General features: G+C 42.2%; 1 protein-coding gene across 8 annotated transcripts in view; it reads left to right on the forward strand.

The window, feature by feature from the left end:
- CTBP1 (C-terminal binding protein 1) overlaps nucleotides 1-25,302 on the forward strand; it is a 246,663-nt gene that overhangs the window by 167,268 nt on the left and 54,093 nt on the right. For 2 of the 8 annotated variants that reach the window (XM_049794221.1, XM_049794215.1), the window contains exon 1: nucleotides 9,150-9,379. The exons of 3 other annotated variants lie outside the window; for them this stretch is intronic. Coding sequence is in view for 1 of the 5 variants with exons in the window: in XM_049794215.1 (XP_049650172.1) it covers nucleotides 9,340-9,379 (40 nt within the window). In the remaining 4 variants the exon portion in view is untranslated. Of the gene's footprint in view, nucleotides 1-7,066; nucleotides 7,089-9,148; nucleotides 9,380-10,133; nucleotides 10,168-25,302 lie in introns of those variants that run through there. 3 more of the 8 variants (XM_049794231.1, XM_049794211.1, XM_049794216.1) reach the window with 3 other exon arrangements.

Here is a 25,302-nt window from a genome sequence, read left to right on the forward strand (position 1 = left end):
GTGCTGTGCTGTGATACAAATGCAAGAAAACATCTCTGTCAGATGGTGTTTTCCTGTGTAGAGGAGTTGAACCATTCCAAAGGCAACGGTTTAGCAAACATTTTCATGAGATGTGTTATCTCCGCAGCATTTTCTTCGTGTAATTTGGTAAGGCCTTTGGAAAGTCTATCCAATATTCTTTAAAGAATACCATCCTGTCATCATGCACAGTGCTGCCTTAGTCTGTAAGTCAGGGTATTTGGCAATAAATATAAACTCAAGTAGCAGTAAAGCTGTTGATACTGATTATCACCTATTCGAATTGACTTTCTTCTGTAGTGAAATTGTATGTTCTATGAATATAAGTAGTATGATCAGGCAGCATTTGTGCTAGGATAACAGTCCGCTTCTCTCTTTACATTATACAGCAAAGGGGAGCGTTTTCAATATACAGGTAGTTACCGTCTCGCTGTGTAAGCTGGCACGTAAACTGATGTCCTTTAGGATTTGAATTGTATCTTAAGAGTCTTGCATAGGGATAAGGATTTCTTGCAGTTTACTTTTTAGCTATTGAGTTTTAAGTCTTAAGAATGAGAAGTAAAGAAGTTGCACAAGAGTCTTTATTTCGGTTTAGTAAAAAAAAAATTTAATATATACCTCCCACTAACTGCCTATGAAATGTTTGTTAGAAAAATATATACATATTAGGAGGGGTATAAAAATACTAGTATGTTGCTGGATATATGGAGGCAGAGAATATGAATTGTGTTTCTGTGGCCAATGGGGTATGTGTTTTACGCATGAAACCTTGCTACTTTCTTTTTACTGTTCTAAAATCATCAACCATTCACTGTTATGGATTGCCTAGCCTGTATATTGTTCCATATGTTGTAAGTATGGAATTGATTTTCACTGCCTGTCTCTTTGCTACTGTTTTTCTCCACTCTAATTTTCCTGTTTTCTTAGAGCACAAAGGGCTGCTCATGGAGCTTATTATTATTTTTACATATTTAATAGGATGTTTTTCTTACTTTATTTACAAATTTCTGGATATACTACTTTTAAAATTAAATTAAAACAAGTTAAAAAAAATCCAGTTAGAGCTTACACTTCTTATTATAGTCCATTAAATTCTCTTAATAGGCAGTTTTTATTATGTTCAAACGTATGCATTCAGGTTTTTTGATGTGCAAATGTTTTCTGCTATTTGTTATAGCTTCTGTGCAAAGTGTGAGTTACTGAAGGTACCCGAAATGCTTGGCCGATGGTGTACAGATGCTGACTACTGTTACGGTGTAGCATTACCAGATTTTAATTGTATGTGGATGTGATCAGTCAGTGAAAGTCCAGGTGCTGCCAGGGAGATGTTGTTAGTCTCAGGAGCTGGTGTGATGATTCACTAGAGGTCACTTTTTGCTCACGGATGAACCATTCTCTTATCTTGGCACTAGGTGATAGCGGAGTGCTGGTAGTGCAGTATTTCATGAGGGTACAAAGCAGCGTTCAATTTGGAAGAAGATGAAATTCAAGACTAATAACTTGTAATCATCCCAAGCAAATTTGACAAAGCAAGAGAGTTCGTTTCAATGTCATAAATGTATATAATCCCAGTGTGTGGTTGTGCTCAAGGTCCTTGACAGCAAATGGACATTTTCACGTAACAGACATTGTTCTGCTTTTTGCATCCTTTAGTATCCTTGCTTGTTTTTCAGTTTGGTGAGCCTCGTGGTTAGTTTGAGAGAAAAGTCTCTAGATAAACACTTAGTGATATGTTGCCTTGATTTCATACCTACCTTTATTTTTCCCCGAGGGAGTCCGCAGTTTTGTGGTATGTGTTTCAAACAAGGAAGTATGATGTTCTCTGTGCCACCTAGTGAATGAATGACATTTTTAAGTGCGAATATAATTGTTTGGGAACTTTAAAATTATCTCCAATACAACTATAGCTTTTTTCCCTGGCTACTTGTGCACCTTTGAGAAAAATAAGATGCCAAGTGTGTTATAAGGGAACTAAAGAGGAGGTAGAGGATAATAGAGTGCAAATTACATGGCAGCACAGAGACCACTAACTTACTGCCAGTCCAAATTGGTGTGAACATACAGCATCTCCTAGAGATGCCCCTACTGCTGCTTTAGCATGGTGCCAGGCCCAAAATAATTAATCCCACTTCTGAGCAGATAATCACCTCGCATTTGAAGTACACTGGCAAATCTGAACTGCTTACGGCTTCAGAGCTAGAGCAGAGATCAAGCCTCCAGCATGAGCATCTCTCTCCTTTCTTCTGAAAGTGGCATAGGCAGTGCCCTGCCCTTGAATCCCTGTAGGCGAAGGTACACCTTGCACACCACTTTTGAATTAGATTTTCTGCATCCGTTGAGTTTCTCAGCAGACTGTCCTAAGACTGAAGACATACCCACAACAGCAAGTTCACTCAGGACATCCACTGGTTCTGCTTATGCCGCTGGATGGTTAATTATTATCCATATTACCTGTGAAATTACTACCACCAAACAGGTTATAGAATCTACTACAAGCTTACAGGTTTTGATCCCTTCAGTTGGCTTTAATATGTATGTCTCTCTCTTTGCATACAGAATGCAGCATCACAAAGAGTATCTGTTTTTCATTATAATCTTAAAGAGACAATCAGATGTCATAACTATACTGTACAGATCTGAGCCTACTGCCCTTAATCATGCAGAAAAGAATACATGACCAGGCCCAGACTGATTTAAAACTTGAGAAGCAAATTACTGCTCAATAGTACCTTGCTGCAATCCAGTTCTGTAAAGGTGAATGCAGAATGTTGTTGTGCTAGTTTGTTATGTTGAAAGTATATTGTATTATAATTTTAAATGAAATTTTCAGTGTAATACATTCTTTCCAAATGCCTTCTTTAACACTTTGGGAAGACAGCTGGATCAATGGTCTCGCTCGCCTATTGAGGGGCTGTCCACTGCCCACATAAACTTGGTACTAGCTAAAGTTAAATTTTTGAGGACTTCATTAGTAGTAGGAGCCTCAGAAAAGTATCTCTACAACTTACACAGTTTGAATGAGCTCCAGCATTTCAGACAGGTGAGAAGGAGAAAATCTTTCCCTGGGTTACTAACCCACTTTTTGTTCTTTCATGTTAATTGGCTGTTCGTTCCTGGGAACACAGATTGCACTGCTTCTCCTTTACCTCATCCAATGTCAAATCCCCAAAGAAGCCCTGCCAGCGCAGAAGGGAGTGAGCCATATGGGGCAGGTTGCAGTTGTTCCTTCAGGTCTGGATTTATTCCACTGTGAACAGATGGACAATGGCTGACATCCACTAATGGTTCTCGATAGGTTTCTTCTGCTGTTCATCTCTATCTTCTTTTTCTCTTCAGCCAGAACACAGACCTTCCTGGAAATGGTCTGTTAACTCCTCCTGCCTAGATGGAAAACGATACCTCTCATTTCACGATAACCTGAAAATGCAGAGGATTTAATTCCACCCTGGTTCTTGTGTTTTTAGCACTTGTATGAACAGGGTGAGATCAAGAAGAAAATCCCTTAGTCACTTAATACAGATAACATCAGAGGAGAGAGGTTTTTTTGTGTTCACTGGTTTGAAGGGAATTTATTCTTCCATTCATTCAGCGCACTGCAAGCTTTTTCACTTTTGTACGGCTGTTATTTCCAGCATAGAGCTAGTATTGCCATTCCATTCTGAGAAAGGAGCAATGCGCATTTGGCATTTCAAAAATGACTTTGAATGTTTGACACAGCTGAACTTCTTGTTCATTAAGTGGAACTTTAATCTACGACTTTGATCCCTCAGCAAACCTTCTTTTTTACAGTAGATGAAGGTCATCTATTTTATTTCATGCTTGTGATGACCACCATTTCTTAAAGATGAAGTGTTTCTCTTTTGTCAATTACTCTTTTTCCATTTTCCCCTCAGAACCTGCTGGAAATGTTTCTCCAGTATGGCCTTTCTCTTTCACATCAACCAGAAAGCATTAACTTCCTACAGTGGGAAGTTTCACACAGAGGAAGTTATACATAAAAAAAGCAGCTGTAATTAAAATATGCAACTGCAAAATGAAAGTAGACTGATCTCTATGTGTGTGTTTTATGAACAAATGCTTTTCAGGATCTAAGCAGAAGAATTAAGGAAAGATTTAAATCCAAACAAAGTCTTCTTTCCAGATTTTAAATAAATTGTATTGACTTATTTTGATGACACATTTTAAAGATCTATTTTGAGGATAAAGTTTAAGTGTTGGGCCTGCTTTATCCAACCATTCTTTTCTTCTGACATAAATCCCTTTTAGGATTTCCTAATAGCATCTGCAAGATTTACTGTTCACAAAAGTTAAGATATTCCCTTGAAATGTAATCTTACATTTTGATTAAAAAATGCACAAAGCTTTTAAAATGATGATTTTACAATGAATGACGCATATTTGATAATGAAGCAAAACATGCATGAAAGAGCCAGCATGCACAGCTATGACAAACTAAAGAAAATCTGTAAGTACACAATCTCAGTATCTAGATGTAAGAATATTGTCAAACCTCATTATTCACTTTAGAGAGCATTCAACATGCATCTTGGCTCGTTGCTTAGACGATACAACAGTAAAACTTCCTCTTTCAGTATCTTCAAAGTCACATCTGCTAAAGATATCGTACCCTAATGTATCTAATTTGTGAAAGCCCAAGGTCATGCCCTTATGATTAGACATTCTGAGGGGAATAAAACTTGTACTTAAATTATACATATGGCTGTTAACAGATACACTTAAAACAATGTATTTACTCTTCAGCACATGTGCTCCTCCAGCTGACTCTTAAGAAGCCAAGAAACAGTTTGGGGGCTTTGAAAAATGCTATAATTCTTAGTGCAAAACACAGAAGACACTCAGCTGTGTAACATTACTGTTAAAAAAAAAAACGTTGCAGTGACAGCAGTGCCAAAATGTGATAAGAGGATGGGGATTGTTACGTTTTGTGGAAGATTTAGTTATATTGTACAAGTCATAGTCCAAAAGATGTGAAGGTGACAATGTGTGGTGACCCAGAGGCGAGGTGGAGGACATAGGCAATAAAACGGGTGGGGGCAGTGGAAGGCTTGACTGGAGTCAGCTGGTCTGTGCCTGTATTTTTCTCATGTCCAGTCTAAAACCAGGCCACTGGAAGCCGTGTGGGGGAGGAGGACTGAACTCTGGGTGAAAGCGAGCTTGACTTTGTTAAACAGAAAGAGCACGGCATTGTGTTCCGAAGGAAGACTTCAATCACTCTTGGGTTACTTTGTTTTCTTTTCCATCCGAGAGTCTTCATAGTTTATTCTCTAGAGCAGGTGCCTGGTGGCAGCTGTCAAAGAGCAGGGTGGAGAGACCTTTCGACTGGGGAGACAGGGTCAGATAACCTCTCTCCTTCAGCAGGTGCAAATCGGCTTTCTGCTACTGAAAGGAACACAGTTGGTCCAGTTACAATCAGCTGAGGATCCAGCCCTTGATGTTTTCCCAGGAAACATGAATTTGTGATGTGTGTGTGTGTGCGCGCACCAGGAGGGAAATACGTCCGGCATTACCTACAGTACGTGTATTTGTTAAGTCTGTGTACAATCAGAAAGGAAAAAGAGCAAGCATATGAATCCCTTCATGAAGTAGCGCAGAGAATACCAAACTGCAGTATTAATAACCTCCTGTTATTGAATACTCCATCTGTTCATCATGCCAACTTATCCTCACTTAGAGCACTCCCCTTGTCATAATATTTTGTACCACACTCCCCTCCCTCCCTGAAGCAGCAGTTCCAGTTTAGAACTAAACATTTGCCCAGTCATGTAACCCCACCGAGGAAATGGTCTCATTGCCTGTAACTGTTTATCTTTCTCCATAAAAAAATGTAACTGAACTCTTAACTTCATTTCTGAATTTTCATTTTCTGCTATTAATTTTTCCTGGAGATATGTCCATATCCATATTGGTATTCACAGATATTTCACTTGCGGTTTAAGTATGTTCTACTCCTAATGCTCATTCCTGCTGATACTTTGCCACATGGCAACTTAAGTAGTGCAAAAAAAAAAAAAAAAAATCATGATTTTCTTCTTACAGCTTTGATATGTATATATTTTTATATTTGCTAACATCTATAAATGGCAATAAAGTGGTTAACCACTTTAAAGTGATTAAAACCAAATTTGTTTATTTATACAAACCCCACATGAGGCGCTTGGCTAGATGCTGCCCTAGTGATGCACAGTGAGAATCTACAGAAACTGTTGTTTGAGGGATGCCTGAGACGTCTATACAGAGCCACAAAAGGCTTTCCCATGAATACAGGAGGAAAATGAAGAAAGTCAGGGGCTGCATAAACTTGTCCTGGGAGTTACCTCCCGATCCTGCTGGATAACCCTGTGAAATGGACAGTACCTGGAGAACGATGGGGAAAAACGAGTTATTAGGGAGCTGGAGCCAAGTTGCTAAAGGCTGCCTATAAGCTAAAATCCTTTACTTGTGCCCTAGATGGGTTCCTGAAACACACACAACTTGGAGGCTGAAGCCACCCTTTATAACTTTTGGGTTCAGATGCTCCCCTCTCAAACAAACCAACCAACCCCCCAAACCCCTAGGAAAATCTACAGCCTGTGCATATAGAAACACAGAGGAGGTGATCCGCTCCTAGTATCGGGCGCGTCACTTAACAAAGTGAATTACTAGTGAATGCTGCCCAGGAGTGCCTGTAACTATTTGTATTAGCTACCTCTGATAATACCCGTCACCGCGGGTATCCTAAGCGTTGCAGACCAATCCTGCAGAATCCAAAAAAAAAAAAAAAAAGGCTCTAAAATCTTCGCGTCTACCCCCTCCCTTTCTGTACGCTAGTTCTGAAAAATCACCCCCGGCCGGTCCGGGAGTTCAGTCGGCAGAATTAACTCTCCGATCGTCCCCGCTACACGATGAAGAACGCCTCGAGAGGAGGTACCGAAACTTGGCGGGGGGAGCTCGGCCCGGAGTGAGGCGGCGGCCCGGAGGGATGTTCGCCGAGCCCGCTGCCCCTCACGGCGGCCACCCCCGACTCCTCCGGGGCCCGGCTTGGCGGCCCGCTTGCCCTCGCCTCCAAGTCGGTAAGAGCTTTGCCATGTCTCTCCGCCTGAGGAGAAATGGGCGCTTAATCTTAATTTTACCAGAGCCTGACCTCTCCTGTCCCGTCCCCCCCTCAGTTGTTATCTGAGGGGGCGGCGGGTCCCCGCGCACCCCTGAGGTGTTGCCGTGGCAGCGCGGGCTTTGGGGGCCTTTGCGGCGTAACCGCTGACAGAAACCCAGCGTTTTATTTCTAGAAAAAAAGCGCAAAAGATGGGGTTTTCGTTTAGCCGGGCTCGTCTGTGGGGAGGGGACGGGAACGAGAGAAAACACCCTGTCATCTGCTTCCCGGCCGCGGATCCGAGGAGGAGCGGGGCGGCTGCGCGGGAGGAGTAAAAGTTTCTCAGATGGTTGGACCCGGAGCTCCCGGTGCTGAGGAGAGGAGAGGAGAAACCGGGGGGAAAAACGGCGGCGCGGGGCCATGGCGGCGCTGCGGGCCTCCGCCACCCTCACCCCCCCTCACCACCCTCACCGCCCGGGCGGGGCGGGGCGTGGCCGCCGTCAGCTGACCCAGCCGGCCGCGGGGGCGCCGCGTCGACTTTGGTTTTCGTCCGCCGCCGCCGCCACCGCTGCTTCGGCGGTGAGGCGAATGGCGGGCTCTGGGGAGGGGGGGGGGATCCCCCGTGTGTGGTGGCAGGGAGCGGGGAAAAGAGGGAGTCGCCGGGGTTTGGGCGCCGGCGATAACACCTGTTTTTGACCCAAATCTCGGTTTTGGTTCCGTTTGGGGCAGCGCAGAGGCGAAATGCTGCGTTTCTGTCCGTCCCCCTGGTCAGTGGGAGCAGGCGTTATCCCGCCCGAGGGGGTGAGAGGGGCGCGGGGCTGCGTGTGGAGGCCGGGTTGCGCAGCGGGGACACGGGTGGCCCGTGGGGGATTCTGACCCCGGGGGAGGGCTTCAGCACAGCCGCCGGTTTTCGGGTGCATCGAGACCTGGTCTTTCTTCTCCCCAAAAAAGGCGCCGGTTGGCTCCAGCAGCCTTTTCTGAGGATCGACCCCGCGCTGAAGTGACATTTTGTTCATGATGCCCCCACGCAGGATGGTGCGAGGAGCTTAAATACGGTCAACAAATTATGATTAATTTGGTGCCACCGGACAGTATTGTTACGGTAGAATTTGGTCCTTTTTGTAGGCTGGGGGGGGGATTTCCAGGGCAGCAGATCCAGGCGTTCATCCTGAGGAGCTCTGTGTGGGAACTGGACACCTGAGGGTGTTACGGGGGAGCGTCGGCGAGGAATAACTTACTAGTAAAATGGTGTTTTCGCATTTAGGGACCGAGGGTGAGGATCGAGGACGGTCCAGCACCCGTCGTCCAACATGCTTTGGGCTTTGTGGGAATGCGCGGGGGACATCCCCAATGGGAAAGAATATCCGTATTTGGCCAATTTGCTGCTTTTCCTCTAAAGCCGTCCCTGACGTTGGCGGTTCTGACCCCAGCCCTGACGCTTTGGGGACAGTTTTGGGCCTCGAGTGTGGCATGGCGGCTCCGAAGGTGGATCAGTGAGGCAGGAGACGGCAAACCTCGCTTACACTCGCTAGGAGCAAAACTGGAGTGTTCTGGGGTTTTGGTTTTGTGGGGTTTTTTCATCCCTGTTAATTTATAAGCAGGAAAAGCCTTAGCTGAATCACAAAAAATAAAGAAACAGCAGAAGTGCCGACGTTTTGGGATGCCGGGGAGGGCGTCGAACGCAGCTAGCGCTAACTTTGTTGAAGTTTGAACAAAAAAAACCCCAACAAACCCAAGCCAAAGTAGCTACCTTAAGCCCTAAAAGCAGTTCAAGGTTTCGCTGCACGCTTTGTCGCACCACAAACCGTACGCCGGCAGAACGGAGGCTGAGGCTCTAGGCCCGCGGAGCGCCCGCCCCTCTCTCTTTCTATCTTCGGTGCCTACCTAGAACCAGGAGATCGAGCCGGGGCGCGAAAGCCCCGCCCGCGGCGGCAGAGGCAGCGGCCGCTCCCCCCCCCCCCCCCTTTCCCCCCTTCCCCGCCCCAGGCCCCTTCGGCGGGCGGCGCGCGTGCGCGCGGCCGGGGGCGGGGGCGCGCAGGGGGGGGGAGGGCGGGCGCGCGGGCGCGGGCGCGCCGAGGCGCCTCACTTCAGGGGCGCCCACGGAGTAGCCGCCATATGCCGCGGCGGCGGCGGCGGCGGCGGCTCGTATTTTTATTGCCGGCCTCGCCGTCGCGGAGCTCCGGCGGTGCCCCCCCGGCCTCCTGCCTGCGGCGAGCGCGGACGTAGCGTTTCAAATGGGAAGTTCTCACTTACTAAACAAGGGCTTGCCTCTAGGTAACGATCGCGCTTCGCGTCGGCCTGGTCGCGGCGGTGGGGGAACCGGGGTGGGGGCTGGTGGTGGTGGTGGTGGGCTGTGTGGTGATGAGGGGGGGGGAGGAAGGCGATCGGCCCCCGCCGCCACCGCGCTTTGTGTGCTCGTCACCGCCGCTCCCGGCCCCCTCCGAGGACCCCCCCCTCCCCTCCTTCCCCGGCCGCCGGCGGGGAGCGGGGCTCCCCTGACGGCCGCATCGCCGGCGTAACTTTGCCTGGCGGCTGCTGGGGTATTTGAATAAAAAAAAATAATAAATAGAAATAAAAATTAAAAGGCGGGCGAGGCGCAGTCAGGGGGCTGGAGAGTCGGCTGCGGGTATAATTCATCCCTCAATAAAAAAAAAAAAAAAAAAAAAAAAAGTCCAACGGCGCTAAAACTGCATCCAGAATGTTAATTTGGGGTGGGTTCACCCCCCACACACCGGTCCCGTTCGCTCTGGGGTTGAGCGGTGCCCTGGCAGAGAAATGCTGGTGAAGTGCCACGGAGAAAAAAAAAAAGCCGTGCTAATATTTCAATAAACAGGAAGTTTAAAAGCGGCATTTTATTGCTGTAAAAAGTGCTTAAGGCCTGGCTGTTGAAATGATTTTGCTAAATCTGCGGACGGGTTATGTATCTGAGAGGTAAGGCTCTCCTCCGTAAATCTGAATTTCTCTTTTTCTTTCTCTCCTCTTCCTTTTTTTTTTTAAAAAAAAAAACAAAAAACCCACCATGTGCTAGCAAATGCATTTATGGATTGCTGCTGGTTTTTAAGGTAACATGAATAATATGTATGGGGTGATGTTACAGATATGCCTCCAGAATTGCTTGGCATAAATTACCATGTTAATCTGAAGGTGATTTTTTTTTTTTTCCTTCCCCCAGACATAAGGAGACAGAATGTCGATTCTGTTTATAAACATTATCATTTTGTAAGCAAATGATACCAAAAGAAGGCTACAGAGCAGAGAATAAGCTTGTTTACTGTGTAGATGCGAGTCAGTCTGTTATGCTGCTTTGTTTTCCTCTAAAAAATTAAATTCAAAAGTCAGGATTTCAGTCATAGTACCGATCTGGACAGAATCATGGTAGAAAACGCTGTTATCGGCCATGGTTTTCAAAATTTCACCTGTTGTAACTTAAATTAAACATTTTAACGTCACCTTATATTTTAATAACTGTTGTCCTTATCGGGAAGAATGTTTGCTTTTAGGCCATGATGGAGCAGCTAAAGATAATCATCCCCTTAGCCTCATTGAAAATAATGAGGCCTAATAAACTGAAGTGAATGTGTACTTTTTTCCTAGTGAATTAGAACTATTATATTTGCGATGTACGTACATGTTTCAAGTGCATCGCACTGATTCCTTCTCCTGGCTCTTAGAAGATGTAAAGATTCTTATTTAGCATTCGAGCCCGTTGGCAAGTAGCCTGATGCCCTTATTAAAATATTTTAAATCTCATTATTGTATCCCATTAGGAAGGGAACAAGAAAATACTAAGAAAAATAAAATGCATTTAAATAATTTCAGTTGTAGATTGAAATCCCATTGAGTATCACTTAAAAAATCTATATCTTTTATAAATAGAAAAGGTTAAAAAGCTCACTATAGACTATGCCAGTAGAAAGATAATTGTCCAGTGGATCTCTTTGTTCAGTGTTCTTATCTGTTTTATCTATTTTTAACTGTGCGTTGGTGAAACAGGCATGTAAAATTAGCAGCCCAAACTGCTAACTTTAGTATGTTTTGTAACGTTGCTCTTTATTGACCCCCAAAGGCAGCAAGATTTCAATATTGGAAATCCTTAACATTTGACAAATAATATCTTCTTTGCTTTATTATTATGTCAACCACCCTGAGAGTAAGCAAGTGACAAAATATTTTGTCTGCTTGCGGTTCGCTAGTATATTTCAAACCAAAATGAAACAAACAACCTTCTCCCCCCAACCTGCCACAGTTTTCCAGTCTGAGCAAGGAATAGATGTTTATGAGGTAGCTGCAGTTCATAAATAGATGAGAGAAATTGAGGGACTTAAAACTGTTCCCTCATTTTTGTCATTGTTAGTGTAAAATAATACTTGGGATGTGAATGGTGTTTCTCTGTGTTTGATAGAATTAAGGGCATAAATTGGTGCAGAGTCAGTGGTGTGTTCTGTGTCCTTGTCCTTCTGTAAACACCCACACCCCCCACATAGTGTAGATCCAGTATTCCTCCATTAAGGGATATGTTATTTCCTTAATGAATTGGCAAATAAAATAGTAACAATCCTGAGTTGCTGTATTTTGAAATGAAACTACTACAGTCACCTTTGCATTTTTCAGTTCAGTGTTGTCATACATAGTTAAGGAGTAGCTGGAGCATGCAGTTTTTGAGCGCACAGTATGCTACATGTAAAAAGCTCATCATCATAAATATTGTATACGCTATGATACTTTATCATAATGTGGAGTTCCTGATAGCGTGACAAAACAAATTACAAGTGCCCTTACGTTTGTCAGTTTGGCTAGCTCTTGACTTGTCCTGCTGTATCATAAAGATAAATAGCATCTGCCCTTTGTTAAAAATGTGCGATGCTTCAATTTACTAATCTCTCTGTTTCTAAGAATTAGCGTTTTATTTACAATGTAAACGGAGCAGTTGCAGTACTTAGCCGAAAGTGTGATCTGAGAGATTAGGATTGGGCTGGATACTGTGAAGTGTTACCATACAGATACGGTAGTGCACTTGCCAACATTTTGAAACCTGAAGTCAATCCCTCCTTATCAAATAAGAACATTTACCGCAGATTGGTGACTAGCCTGGGTAGTCCGTTTTGGGGAGAAAACTGACATTATGCCGAAGTACCTGTTTACATTAACACAGTAAGAATGAAGAAAAAAAAAATATTTAAAAAAGCTTATTTTACAAGAAAATTGTTTGAACAGCGATAAGTGTATGGAAAGGCACAGATTTAAATGCCTTTTAAGTAAAGACGCTGAGAAGCAACATGATCTTTAATTTGCTTCTATGAAATATAACACTTACTCGAAACCATGCAAATATTTTTGGACTATGATTGCTTGTTGCCATTTTGTCTTTCCTTACCTACCATGCATTTGTAGTGACTATGTTTCTTGAAGCTTATCTGAAGAGGTTGGCTACTTGTGTGTTAGAGACCTGCCTTTAAGAGTAGTATTTGGGTTTTCGCCTCCCAAGCCAGCTGGGAACATTGATGAGGTGATACTCTCCAGCATGTGTCAAGCTTTCAGATCCCATAGCAGTTGGCAGTATAGCAACATAGCAGCCTCATCTGAGGCTCCCTAACCTTCTGGCCCCATAATTATTTATTTAGTGAGAGAGCAGAGATGGAGTTACACTTTTAATACGTGTCCTAAAATTGAAGGTGAGGATAAAAGTTGTAGTACATAGCCCTTTAGCCTTAGTTCCTCTGCCACACGTGCTTTCTCACTCCCAGACAGCGTAGCAATGGATTTACAGTTTGGGAAGGAAGACAGAAGTTCCCAGCTGTGTTTTTGGGTCTCTTTCTCCTCTGCCGCCTTGAGAGCAAAGATGATGATTCATTTTAATCTATGTATTGATTGGGAAAAGATGGCAAACATGCATTACAGATAAATCTAAAATTAACATTTCCTGCTGAAATACAACCCCTTGCTCCCTCACCAGTATTCCTCTGGGAGAACTGGAGAAGTGCAGCAGCGCTTCCGGTTGTGGTGGGTGTTTTAGGATCTCTGAGCTGTGATTACGATAGGATCCTTTCCAAGGCACAGTAATCCTCAGCCCGTCTCCCCAAATGATTAACGTGCTCAGAAGGGTTTTGGGAATCTGGCGGCATCAAAGCATTGTCTGGTTGAAACTGATGTACGGCCTTATGCGGTGGTATTGCGGGGAGGGAGAAGCGGAGTAAGTATTTCAAATTGTTTATGATGTGGAAAAGGGTGCCTTGAGTCCCTGGATTAGACTTTTCTTAGGTGCTTGTGGGGCCCTGTCCTTTGATGTTCAGCATTGGTTTGATGGTTGAAATGAGTGAAAACTTCAAATCGTTTTTGAACCTGACCAGAGACCTAGCCGGTTCCTCGAGGAATACGAGACAGTCCCTGGCCTCGTCTCATTTGTGCCGCCTCGTAGCTGCTATCTGCGGGCACGTCGGGGATGGGGAGTATCTGGAGCAGAGCGTGCCTCCACCACACCCTGGGGCTCTGCCTGCCGCCAGCACCGGAGCCCGGCGGGAGCCGACAGCGCTGCTCGCTTGGCTGGTAGAAGGACGGCTACCTGCACCGACTTCTTTACCTCTGTGGGTGCTGCAAAAGTAGAAGTCATGAAATAATGATTAAACCCCCCCTCACAACGTAAAATTAAACTCCAGAGAAAAACAAATCGCTCGAAAGAAACCTCTCCTCAATAATATCTATATATTGGATGAATAGGTTAATTATTTTTTGATGTGCAAAACATAACGTGTTTATGTTTGCTGCAGAAGAGCAAGAATTTAATTTTTGAGGAAGATGATTATAAATTAACTCGTCTCTTTTATGAAATATTTTTGTCATTTCATCTCAAACATATCATGTTTCCTGTATTATTATTCCATTTACTAATTATCCAGTTTGTGTCTAATCAACATAATTGAAAATTGACATTGTTTGATTTTTTTTCTTTGAACTAAACATTGCTAATGCTATAGCATGTTTCATGTTGGTATTTATTTTGGATGACTGTTGCTCATCTCTGCATTTTCATTTTTTATTATGCCTGCCTTTTTCAAGGGGCTTTTGGAGGAACTTCTTGCGGTGTACCTGCCAGGGTAGTCAGCCAGAAGGGATTCTCTGCGGAGAGCAGAAAAAGCTGGCCTCGGGGCAGTTGTCCCCACAATTGTTCAGAGTAATTGTAAAGCTGAGGTTTTAGTAGAAAGCTTTTATTTCTGTTACATATGCAGCCTTTGTAGCCTCAGTATTAAAACACGAGGTAATGTGATTATATAATTTTGCTTTACATTAGGTATTTTAAGGCATATTTTAATAGTTCGATTTACAGGTCACTGAATGTCCCGTATCCATGCCCAAATTGCTTTCCATGAGTTGTGCCACCACTGGCAAAGTTACATAAGTCTGCAGTGAAAGTTGTTCATGCTTTCTGACTCTCTGTGTGTGCCAGAACTCACCACATTACCCCTCCTCTCCTTTTTAGTCTTTTTAGGGGAGCTCTGATGCCAACTCACAAAAAAAGGAAGGAAGCAGAGAAACGTTTCTTACTTGACTTGAGACACAATTCCAAAGTCACATATGCAGTCCAAATTTCTTATTGTTGGATGTGCGCTAATGGTCTTCCTCAACAGCCCCCATATTTTTTGATAAGATGCCATCTTCTGCTGTTGTCCAGGGACACACCCCATGATAAAAAGTGGTGAGAGGTCCGTCCCAGCAGGGTATGCTGGAAGCTTTGCAATTAATTCTCACACTACCGTGGGGAACGTGACAAGCGCGTAACTGTTTTGCTGCCTTTTTAAAGCAAGTGTTGCTTTTTCTACCTTCAATGCTTGGTTGAGACAGAAGCAACAGATGTCTGTAGTTGGGAAACTACGATGGGCAGCTCAGCGTTACGCACGTTTACCTAAATGTGCCTGGTCTTGTGCAGAAGGGATGTAGGCTCTCATCCACATTGGACAGTCGGAGCAGAGTTTAACCACAGGTAAAGTAGGCAGTGGTTTAGGAAAGCTGAGTTCTAGGGGTAGCAAAAGAGAGTGGTCCTGCTGTGTATTTTGCTCATGTCAGAGCCTCCGAAAGCCATGCTGACTGCTGTTGCTGCTGCCATGTGGCGGGTTGTTCCTCTCTCACACCCTCCAAACGTGATCAATAGGAATTTGCCCATGACAGCTGTCTGATGACAGCAGGAATGGCAAATCCAACTCTCTAAGGCTCTCCCTGCTGCATTCTTGTCGAGCTGTATTCCTTTCCTGTGGCAGGAGCATTACACCCTGGACCATAAAGCCCTGTACCTGGCCAGGCAGAGGAATGGCCACTGTGCTGTCCTGTGTCACGCTTGGCTAGTGCACTGGCGAGTCAGAGCTCAGAAGAAAGCCAGGAGAGAAGCAGCACTGCAGGGTATTTTCATCATCTTCTACTACGCGTACATTTTTTCACTCTGCAGAATGTCATTGTAGCCCCTGGGTGAGTCAGAAGTTGGGAGAATGAGCCAGAAAGGAGCTATAGTAAGATGTGTGCTCTCCAGTCAGATTGGGCTGATGTGCAGGAGGATTTGCAGGAAGGGAGTGCTGCCCCAGGCAGCTGTTAGTCATACCCATAGTCAGCGAGAGGTGCTGCTAGGGGCTGACAGACAATAATGTCTTTGCCATTGGTACAGATCCCAGTATCTTTAATTTATAACTGCAGAATTTCTGTTGGCTTCTGTGGGATTTTTACCTGAATATGGTTTTTCAGAATTAGCCCTCTATTTTAAGACGAACTGTCCAAAATTACCGTTGCTTCTTGCATATTTGCAGCATGGCACTCTGAATCCCATAAAGAAAATGTATGGCTTAGCAGAAACAGTGGTGTGGAGCACTTCATCAAAATTCCCAGATGAGTCAAATTTCATTAGATGGTTCCAGCCAGTTTGTCTCTTGCTGAGTGTGTAGCTTTAGTCTTTGCAGAGTCATGCAGGACAAAAGTGTTTAGCAGAGATAACCACAAGCCAGTCTCCAAACTCTTAAACTGATACTTAAGTATTTTTTCTCTTTAATGTGTTGTACCAGATATGTTAAACTGTTTATTTTCAACCAGATAATGAGCGTTTTCACATTAGTGGTCTACCAGCCATCTTAATGCATGTCTAGTGCTTCACTGAATAGTATTAATGTGTATCGCAGCCTTTCTCATGTTGTTGATTTTCCCGTTCATATAATCAGCATTACTGAGAAGTGATCTTCAGTAATTCAGTGTTCTATGTGTACGTTCCCATGCTGGCCGGAACTGGCTAGCTAAGTCTTTCTCTATCTTAATATACTATTTCTTGACTAAGAAAGGTCATTAAGATACTGACCAAAGCCACTGCAGCATTTTAGGTTTTGGTTTGCGTCCTCACCACATTCTCTCTCTCCTGCATGCTAAAAGTCTACTTCTGCTAGTTGTGCTCCTTTCCCAGGCTGCCTTGTGCCAGGATTACTGCCTTTCATTTCTGTTATCAGCTTTTGCTGTGGGAAGTCTTGTTCATTTTGGCTTGTTTGCTTTAGCTCTCAGCATCCTTTAAGATGGAAAAAATGCAATATCAATTTTCAGTACTTCTATAAACCAGTTACTTGCACCTAAAGGACTTACTACCTTCAGCCTCAATCAAGATTTGTAGTTAATACTGCAGTCACTTTATTCCTTGGTTCTGTCAAATTTTCGTTGATTTTTCAGCTCCTGCAAGACTGTCAAAGCCTCTTTGAATTGTGTTGAATTTGCAGATAGTTCTTAATGTGGAATCTTTTCTTGTTATCCTAAAACTGAAGCAGCTTCCTACATCTGCTCTGTTTGAGATTCGCGGTCAGCAGTTTAGCCACCAAAGCACTACTCCTTTGTGAACTTTGAACTCAGCACAACCAGACAGCAGATTTTTATTTTTTATTTTTACAAGCAAAAGCAACATCTAAGAAAATAACCTTTTATCTGTGTAGACCTAGATGTATTTTAGCCATGCCAGTCTAGATAAAAAGAATGTCTTGCATTTTTTAAAAGCTTGTGGGAGGAGGCTCACAATAGAGGCTTCATTGTACTGTTAGTACTGAGCGTACAGGAAATCACAAATTAGCTATGACGAGAGTATTGCAGGGGAGTTTTAAGTTTACTTAATTCCCATAGTATTGTATGGTTTTGAAAGGGTTTCACAATACATTGCCTTTCGGGTTTGGTTGTGTATGTTGTTTGTATTTGGCATTCCTCTGTTCGAGGCTTTCTCTTACCATGCCTTTGTTCAAAAGGTTTCATGTTTTGAATCCTTGAATCCGGATGACTTTCTTTCTTACTGTAAATACAGAGGCATACAAATACACTTGGTATTTATCTCATGACTACCCTGCAGCCATCTAAAATTTAAATCTAGCATTATGTATTCAGCAGTGAGAAGTATCTCCTTAGAGCAAGCAGTAAAAAAGGATTTTAAGTAGGAATTTGGAGAACAGTAAGCTGCAGGCACAACTTTTCCTTTCCTAGCAGATTTTGATCCTGCAGGATGTTGAGTTCCTCAGCTTCCAGTTGATATTGAGGGGAATTGGAGTGGGCTTACAAACCCATAGGATCCTGGCTGCATCCTACATACTAAGGCCAAGTTATTACAGGATAACTCTTTTGTTAAAATTTTGTCCGAAGATTGATTTGGCTCACTACCTGTGGTTGAGGAACAAGTTCTGTCACTCAGTTGAAAGAACTAGGCTTATGAGGACTCACCAAAATCATGAATCTTATTTTCTTAGTCCTGTGAATGAAGAAAGTACAAATATTGCACTGAGTTGGTAATTTAGAACCTGAAGTACTATGAATACTACAATTTTGCATTTATTTTCATAACTTTGCTAGCATCTTTCCTTTGGACTTGTTTTTAAGCCTGTTAAATTGTGTTAGCAATTTTTGTGAGCTTTGTGGCTTTGTTTTCAAAAAAATACATTAAAAAATCTGTTAACAAATACATAAATAGAAAATATTTTCTTATACCCACAAAGTGTCAAAGGGGAAAAAAAACCCCAAGAAATTGAAAATAGAGATTGGAGGTTTTGACTGTCCTGGGGACACTATCTTAGAAGAATGATGAATTTTTCAAAGTGCGGGTCACACAATTCTAGCAGCTATTGAAATGCCCTGAAGACTTATTGGCAGGAGGGGACTTTACTGTGCAGGAGAAAAAGGTTCTCAAAAATAATCTAATTCTCTCTCAGATTTTCAAACAGAATTGGTAAAAATTAGTTTTCATTTTAGAAGACTAATTCCAAAAAGAACATTAAACAGTGATTATTTTTACAAGTAGTAAATAACCTCGTCTGTTACATCTAAGATTTCTTTGATCACAAAAGTGCATAGTGAAAGAAGCAGTCCATGAATAAGCCATGTGATACCTGGGAAAGTGCTCACATTTAATTAAGTACAATTTTAAATCAAGTTAGTTAAGCTAGTGCAAGCCTGTTTGAATTCTTGTTTAAGTGTAAACTAGGCTTATTGCACATTTGCATTAACATATTTACGAATCGGCAAAACCAAATAAAAATGTGGTACTTTGCAACAAATTTATATTGGGCATTTGTGTTCTAGTTTACAAGCATACTTGAGCATAAATACAACTCCTTTGTGTGGATTCGTACCGCTCTGAAAAAGGAACTTCACTGAAGCACCTATGTTAGGAAATTAGTGTTCCACATGAGAACTGAATCACCTTCTTGAAGTCTTCTTTTTTTGTTTTGTTTTGGTTTTGTTTTCAAGAAGTTTCTCATTACTAAAAATCTTAGGTAAGTACTGAAGTAAAGTGAAGTGCAGAGGAGCTGACTTTCAGGGGAAATTTGGTCTAATTATTGTCAGGAGAGTTGGAAGAGAGAGGGAAGCAGAGACAGCAGTGCTAGCAAATGTTCTAAGTGGCAGTGGAATGGCCCAGATGATCTTGGTGGTCTTCTCACACTTGTGAGTAGCCTCAGGAGTGATCTGGGATAATTAATTTAATTTTTCTGTGTCCAGTCCTGCTGCGCATTCAGTGCGGGTAGTGATGGTGAGGTTACCTGGGAAAGCACTCTGGGTTCTGTTAGAAATGGCACCGAACTAGATTAGGATTTTGTTGTTAATGGTGCTTTGAGTAGGTGCTTGGTGGATCTTGTTTGTGTCTTGGTTTATCCCAGAGAAATGGTTTGGGAGGCAGTGTGCTTTCAGTTGTGAACTCCATTAAGGTAAAAAGACAACCTGTAGCTTGACTGAACACAATGCCACACAAAACATTCCGCTGCGGTTGAAGGGCTTACTTTTTTCACATTAAAAACGTACTTTCCACCATTAAAGCTCTTCCTCTTTAAACAGAAAAAAACCCCTCCAGTATATTTGAATTGGGAAGTTGTATTTCACCACTTAGCTTGACAGGACATGCATGCAAACAAACCAGCAAAATACTGGTAAGTGATGAGGCTGCAGCTCCATGTGCCGTGCGCTGAAATACGGGGATGTTATGCTAGCACTGAGTACACTTGCTCCTGCTGAGATATGAAGGCTTGGAGCGGAGACATGATTGCGAGCTATTTTTACTTAACAGTTGAACTTTGGAAGAGAAGTAGTAAAGGGTAATTTCTTTCAGTTTGAGTTTGCACATTGTACAACTATTAAAAACTTCAAGACGACTGTTAAGTAAAGACAGCCACTTGAAGTGCCAGATGGAAAAGAGCAAGAAAAATGCCTTCTGTTTAAAACAGAAAGGGGATTTTTGCTCGTTTTGTTTTAGGGTCTTCTCCAGTCCACACAGTTGCCATGCTTGGCTCTCTCCAGTTCTATTTAATAGTTTGATCAATGATCTGGATGAGCGGTTTGAGTGCGCCCTCAGTAAGTTTGCAGATGACACCAAGTTGGGCAGGAGGGTTGATCCGCTCGAGGGTCGGAATGCTCTACAGAGGGATCTGGACAGGCTGGATCGATGGGCCAAGGCCAACTGTACGAGGTTCAACAAGGCCGAGTGCCGGGTCCTGCACTTGGGTCACAACAACCCCATGCAGCGCTACAGGCTGGGGAACGGTGGCTGGAAAGCTGCCCAGCAGAGGAAGACCTGGGGGTGCTGGTTGACAGCCGGCTGGATATGAGCCGGCAGTGTGCCCAGGTGGCCCAGAAGGCCAACGGCATCCTGGCCTGTATCAGAACTCGTGTGGCCAGCAGGAGCAGGGAGGTGGTTGTTCCCCTGTACTGGCACTGGTGAGGCCGCACCTCGAGTCCTGTGTTCAGTTTTGGGCCCCTCACGACAAGAAAGACCTTGAGGTGCTGGAGCGCGTCCAGAGAAGGGCAACCAAGCTGGTGAGGGGCCTGGAGCACATGTCCTGTGAGGAGCAGCTGAGGGAACTGGGGTTGTTTAGCCTGGAGAAAAGGAGGCTGAGGGGAGACCTGATGGCTCTCTACAACTACCTAAAAGGAGGGCGTAGTGAGGTGGGGTAAGTCTCTTCTCCCAAGTAACAAGTGATAGGATGAGAGGAAATGGCTTCAAGTTGAGGCAAGGGAGATTTAGGTTAGATATTAGGGAAAAAAAATTTACAGAGAGGGTTGTCAAACATTGGAATGGGCTGCCCAGGGAAGTGGTTGAGTCACCATCCCAGGAGGTATTTAAAAGACATGTAGATGTGGTACTTAGGGACATGGTTTAGTGGTGGCCTTGGCAGTGCTAGGTTAATGGTTGGGCTCGATGATTTTAAAGGTCTTTTCCAACCTAAACAATTCTGTGATTCTATTCTATGATTCTTCTGTGTTGCAGTTTCTGTTATGGGCCCCATTCACATATTAGATTCATAGCAAGATGCATTTCTCTCTTGTTAATTATATGACAGAATGCAGGCTTCAAATGACGTCTTTGTCACGTGGTACCAGGTCTGCATCACAGCATCGGGCTGCATTGCTGAAATCAGGATGGCACTTCTTTTAGTTGCTACTTTCATTGTCCAGTAAGTGCTCTTACGGACATTACAAACATTTCTGCTATTCTAGAAATGCACTGGCTTTTTCCAAAGCTGTCGTGGTTTGTGAAATATGATACTGGCTGTTTGGTTTGGATGCGAGACCCCTTGATTCATTCTTTTGCAGAGTAGTTGATCATCGTATGTCCATTTTATATGGTTTTAGTTCAAGGTCTATGTTAGTTTATACATAACTTGGAATAATTGGAAAATGTGAAAAATGTGGAGTATTCTTAAGTTGGCTAAAATTTTAAAAGGGCGTCTTTTCCTGCCGGCATCTGGAAGTCAGCCAGGTGAAAGTTAACATTCCCACAATACCTTTTCTGTGGGATAATGGGCAAGTTCAGGACAGCATTCTTTCTTTCATTTATATAAACAGATCGTGCTGGCCAAGGCTATGGGAGAAGTGTTGCTGAACATGGAATTGTTGCTGTTTGCCCTCCCAGTTGTTGTTCTGTTGACAATGATATTTTTTTTTATTTCATTATTGTTCTCCTGTTTATATTTAAATAACATGGAGTCTTCTGCTCTGTTACCATTTAGGATCTTGCCCAAGGCAGTGCTGTATGAAAAATCAATGCACTCTACGGATGATTTCATACGTGGTAATGAAATGATGTAGCTAGTATAAAACTAACTTTCAGAAGCTTCCAAAAAGTAGAAGGGTGTTTGTAGAACAGTAGAGTCTCTTTGACAATAGATGAGAAGAGGTGAAGGTCTGAGAAGCTGAACTGACCTTCTCTCTTACCTGGCTTTGCCACCCCTGGTCCTTCCAAATCATAGCAGGAATAAACTGTCAGGGAAGCGTGGAGCTGGGTGTGCAGGTACTGTCTACTTTGTGGCTGGCTGACAGCTTTCAGTTGCTGCTGCTGGGGTAATTTTTATAATACTAAAGATTGGTAGGAATTTATTAAAATACATTTTTCCCCCATCAGAATTCATATCTTTGTACTTTAAGAGCTGCTGAGCAGTTTTGCGTACTGCAGAGGTTATCATGAAGTTCATAACTTCTACATAGAGTTTTATCAATTGGGACTATTCAGTGTGTCTGAAGTGTATGTGTAGATATTTAACATTAATTTTTTTTTTGAGGATCCCAAACAAGAATTTAGTGTGTACTGCCTCAAAGTAATAATTTATACATGAAGAACTCTTGCAGAAATCGTGGCCTCTCCACCCAGATGAATTATCATTTTTCGGCTTCTACAAAAACTGCAGTAATGCTGGGTCAGTTACGTGTGGCCAACTTTAGGTAAAGGTTGGGGAAAGGTAGCGAGAAGCATCAAGAATTTCAGAGATGCTAAATGTTTACAGTTTTCTTGGGCTGTGATATATAAACACTGTTGTTATTAAAAAAATCATCACAGTGACTGAAGAGCTTTTCAGCTTAGGTCTTTTCTACCAGAATATTTTTTTGGTTTTGCCTATAAACGGCAAAGCTTTTCCTAGAAAATGCATGGGGATTGTTATTGATGCTTGTTTAAAAGGGCAGCAAACAACTCTCACATCTAAAAATTCAGTTCTTAGTGAATTCTGAATTGACAGAGGAAGAAAGTCTGGTGAAACCCTTAATCTTTCATGCTATCTGGATAAGCTGGAACGTGGCCATATACTTATTCCCTTTCATCCACTGATGTCAGAGGTCCCTACACAGACTGAAGCTAGTAAATGAACCTAAAAATCATTTTATGTAAACTTTGCATTTTTCCATGCAGTGTGGAAGCCCATTGTCATGTAATCTGTATGTTTACATAAATGTGAAGTCAGTAGGATGGGTACGGGCACTTGTAATTTTCTGTTCTCTATTCATGCAGAATGCAGCAAAATAATAAATGCACTGAAATGCATTAATGGTGGGATTTCCAACTTCCAGTTCTGTGACCATAATTTTTCATTTGTTTTAAAGCTCTAATGACTTTTAATATGTTTTCAAGAACTAAATAGGAGGAAAAGCACTGTTGCTTACTTGATAAAATAAAGGCGTATTAAGAAACAGAAATTTATTGTCCTGTCTTCAGTTTGTATTCATTTAGAACACAGGTTTTATGGAGCTTTTAGTTGGAGATTATTTAGTTCTCTAGGTTTTAAAGAACAAATACTCTAACTGCTGTTTTTATTGCATGTAAATGCCAGTATCTTGGAACTGGCTATATTTAGGTCTGTAGCATTCTTTTCTCTTCAATATTTCTAAGCTTCCTTGCTTGAAATGAATATTTTTTCCACATACAAATGCATACATGTGTGGAACATATATGCCATGATTTTGTATATCAACTTCTAACTTTTTTTTTACTGTAGTACACAAAGTGGTGGCATCTTTGTATCAATTGTGAAGTTGAAATTGCTCATACACATACAAAATATTAATTACATCACATACGTATATGCACGTTATATGAGCCACTTGTGTGCAGATTTATATCTGGTCATTCCTAATGCGCTTGATTTTGCAACTAACACTCAAATAGTGGGCTACCTTAGTCTGCTAGCAACTCTGCTGACAAATTGCAGAACGCCAGTACAACTCGGTGTGGAATCAGGAGCAAAGCAAGACCTTCTTAGTTAAAGACAAAAAATAAAATCCTAGTGAAAGATGTGCACTGAATAGTAACTTTCGCTTTCATGTCTACTAACTGTGAAACCTCCATAAGAATTGCTGCTATTGTACGAATGTTCCCTCCTTCTTAATAGAGGTGTTCTGTATCCTGTTTTTCTTGCTGACTAGAGAATGACAGCTTTTAGAAGTATTGTAATGATGAAGTGCCATTAGCTGTATACCATTCGCATCTTAAATTGCATCCTTTGTTGTGTTTTTTCCTGTTCTTGTAAAATAGTTGGTTATGGTCAGGATCTTGATTTCCAGCACTTCTGCTTTCTTTTTATTTTCTTGTTTTGCAGGTTATTCATTTTTTGTTGAATTATATGTATTTCTGTGATCAGTTGGCATGGAAACATGGCTCCTTTATAGGCCAGTTGCTTTTAGCATTAATTTGCAGGTACTTGTTTTTGAATGTGAAAATGGAAACCATTTATGTTCTTCACCATTCCCCATCATTAATACTTGCATGCTTTCTGATGCAATGTAAATTATCTTTCCTTCTGTCTTAGAGGGGAAAATGTACTCTTGTTTTAAAGTGGGGCGGGGGAGGGAGGATAATACTCTGCTGCACCATATACACTGTATTAAGAAGACAGTACTTTGTATAAAAAATATTTTTATACATGTAACTCGACAGAATTAGTGAAATAAAGACTTAACACCGAATCTTAGTTTAAGCCCAGAAAATATGTAACACTTTTCAATAATGGAAAGTCACACCACTCAATTTCTTTTTTATTAATGTATTTATTGATATTACAGTTTTTTATTTGAAGAGCGCCCTTTTTTCTGGTAGGGATTTGCTGAATTTCACTTGAAAATGTTAGAGATTTGATCAGTACTGACAGAAGTGGGGGAATACTTTCATTGGTATTTGAGACTTTAGTTAGTGGAGTTTGCAGTTTCTGAAATACCTCAATACTGGCAGAAGTAAACTTCTAGACGTTTTTATAATTACTGCAGCAGTATTCATGGTGACATGATGGTATGCTGTAGTGACTGCTGCTTGGAAAAAAAACAAGTAGCATTATTACACGTCTTCATCATGAAGAATAGTTAGGCTATTAGTGTTCACTCTTATAGAAATTTGAAACTGTATCTGAATACATACTATTTTAAGTATAGATAACTAGATATCTAATTTAAGCCCTGCTATAAGCAGTTGCAGACTGTTTGCTCTCGGTGTAGTTGCTTTCAGGTTCTTTAGGATGAGATTCAATCTCATTCTAATTCCTAATAGCTACAGACCATTGTCTGAAGAGCTTTATACAGATTGGATATGCAGAATAAAAATAAGGTTTGAATTAATTTACTTTGGCTCATACTTCTCCATCCTGTTCCAGACTTCAAACACTTTGTTTCACTGAGCATTTCATAGGGAGCATGCAAAACAAACAAATTCACTTGATACTGCTCATAACTCCCTTTTACATATTTAATAAACAATCAGTTCATCTGGCCTATTTGAGCATATTGCTGCACTGCTTTTTCTTTATTCCCTAAGTTAAGTACACGCAGTTCAATTTAAAAAGCATAAGTCTATGCAGGATTTGACAAATCTCAGTGAAAGAACTACAGATCTGCAGATTAGGAATACATTGTTCATGCCACTAGTCCTATTTTATGAATTTCATGGTATTACTCAGCAACCATGTGGC

The sequence above is a fragment of the Accipiter gentilis genome, chromosome 3 (genome assembly GCF_929443795.1).
Source record: "Accipiter gentilis chromosome 3, bAccGen1.1, whole genome shotgun sequence".
NCBI lineage: Eukaryota > Metazoa > Chordata > Aves > Accipitriformes > Accipitridae > Astur > Astur gentilis.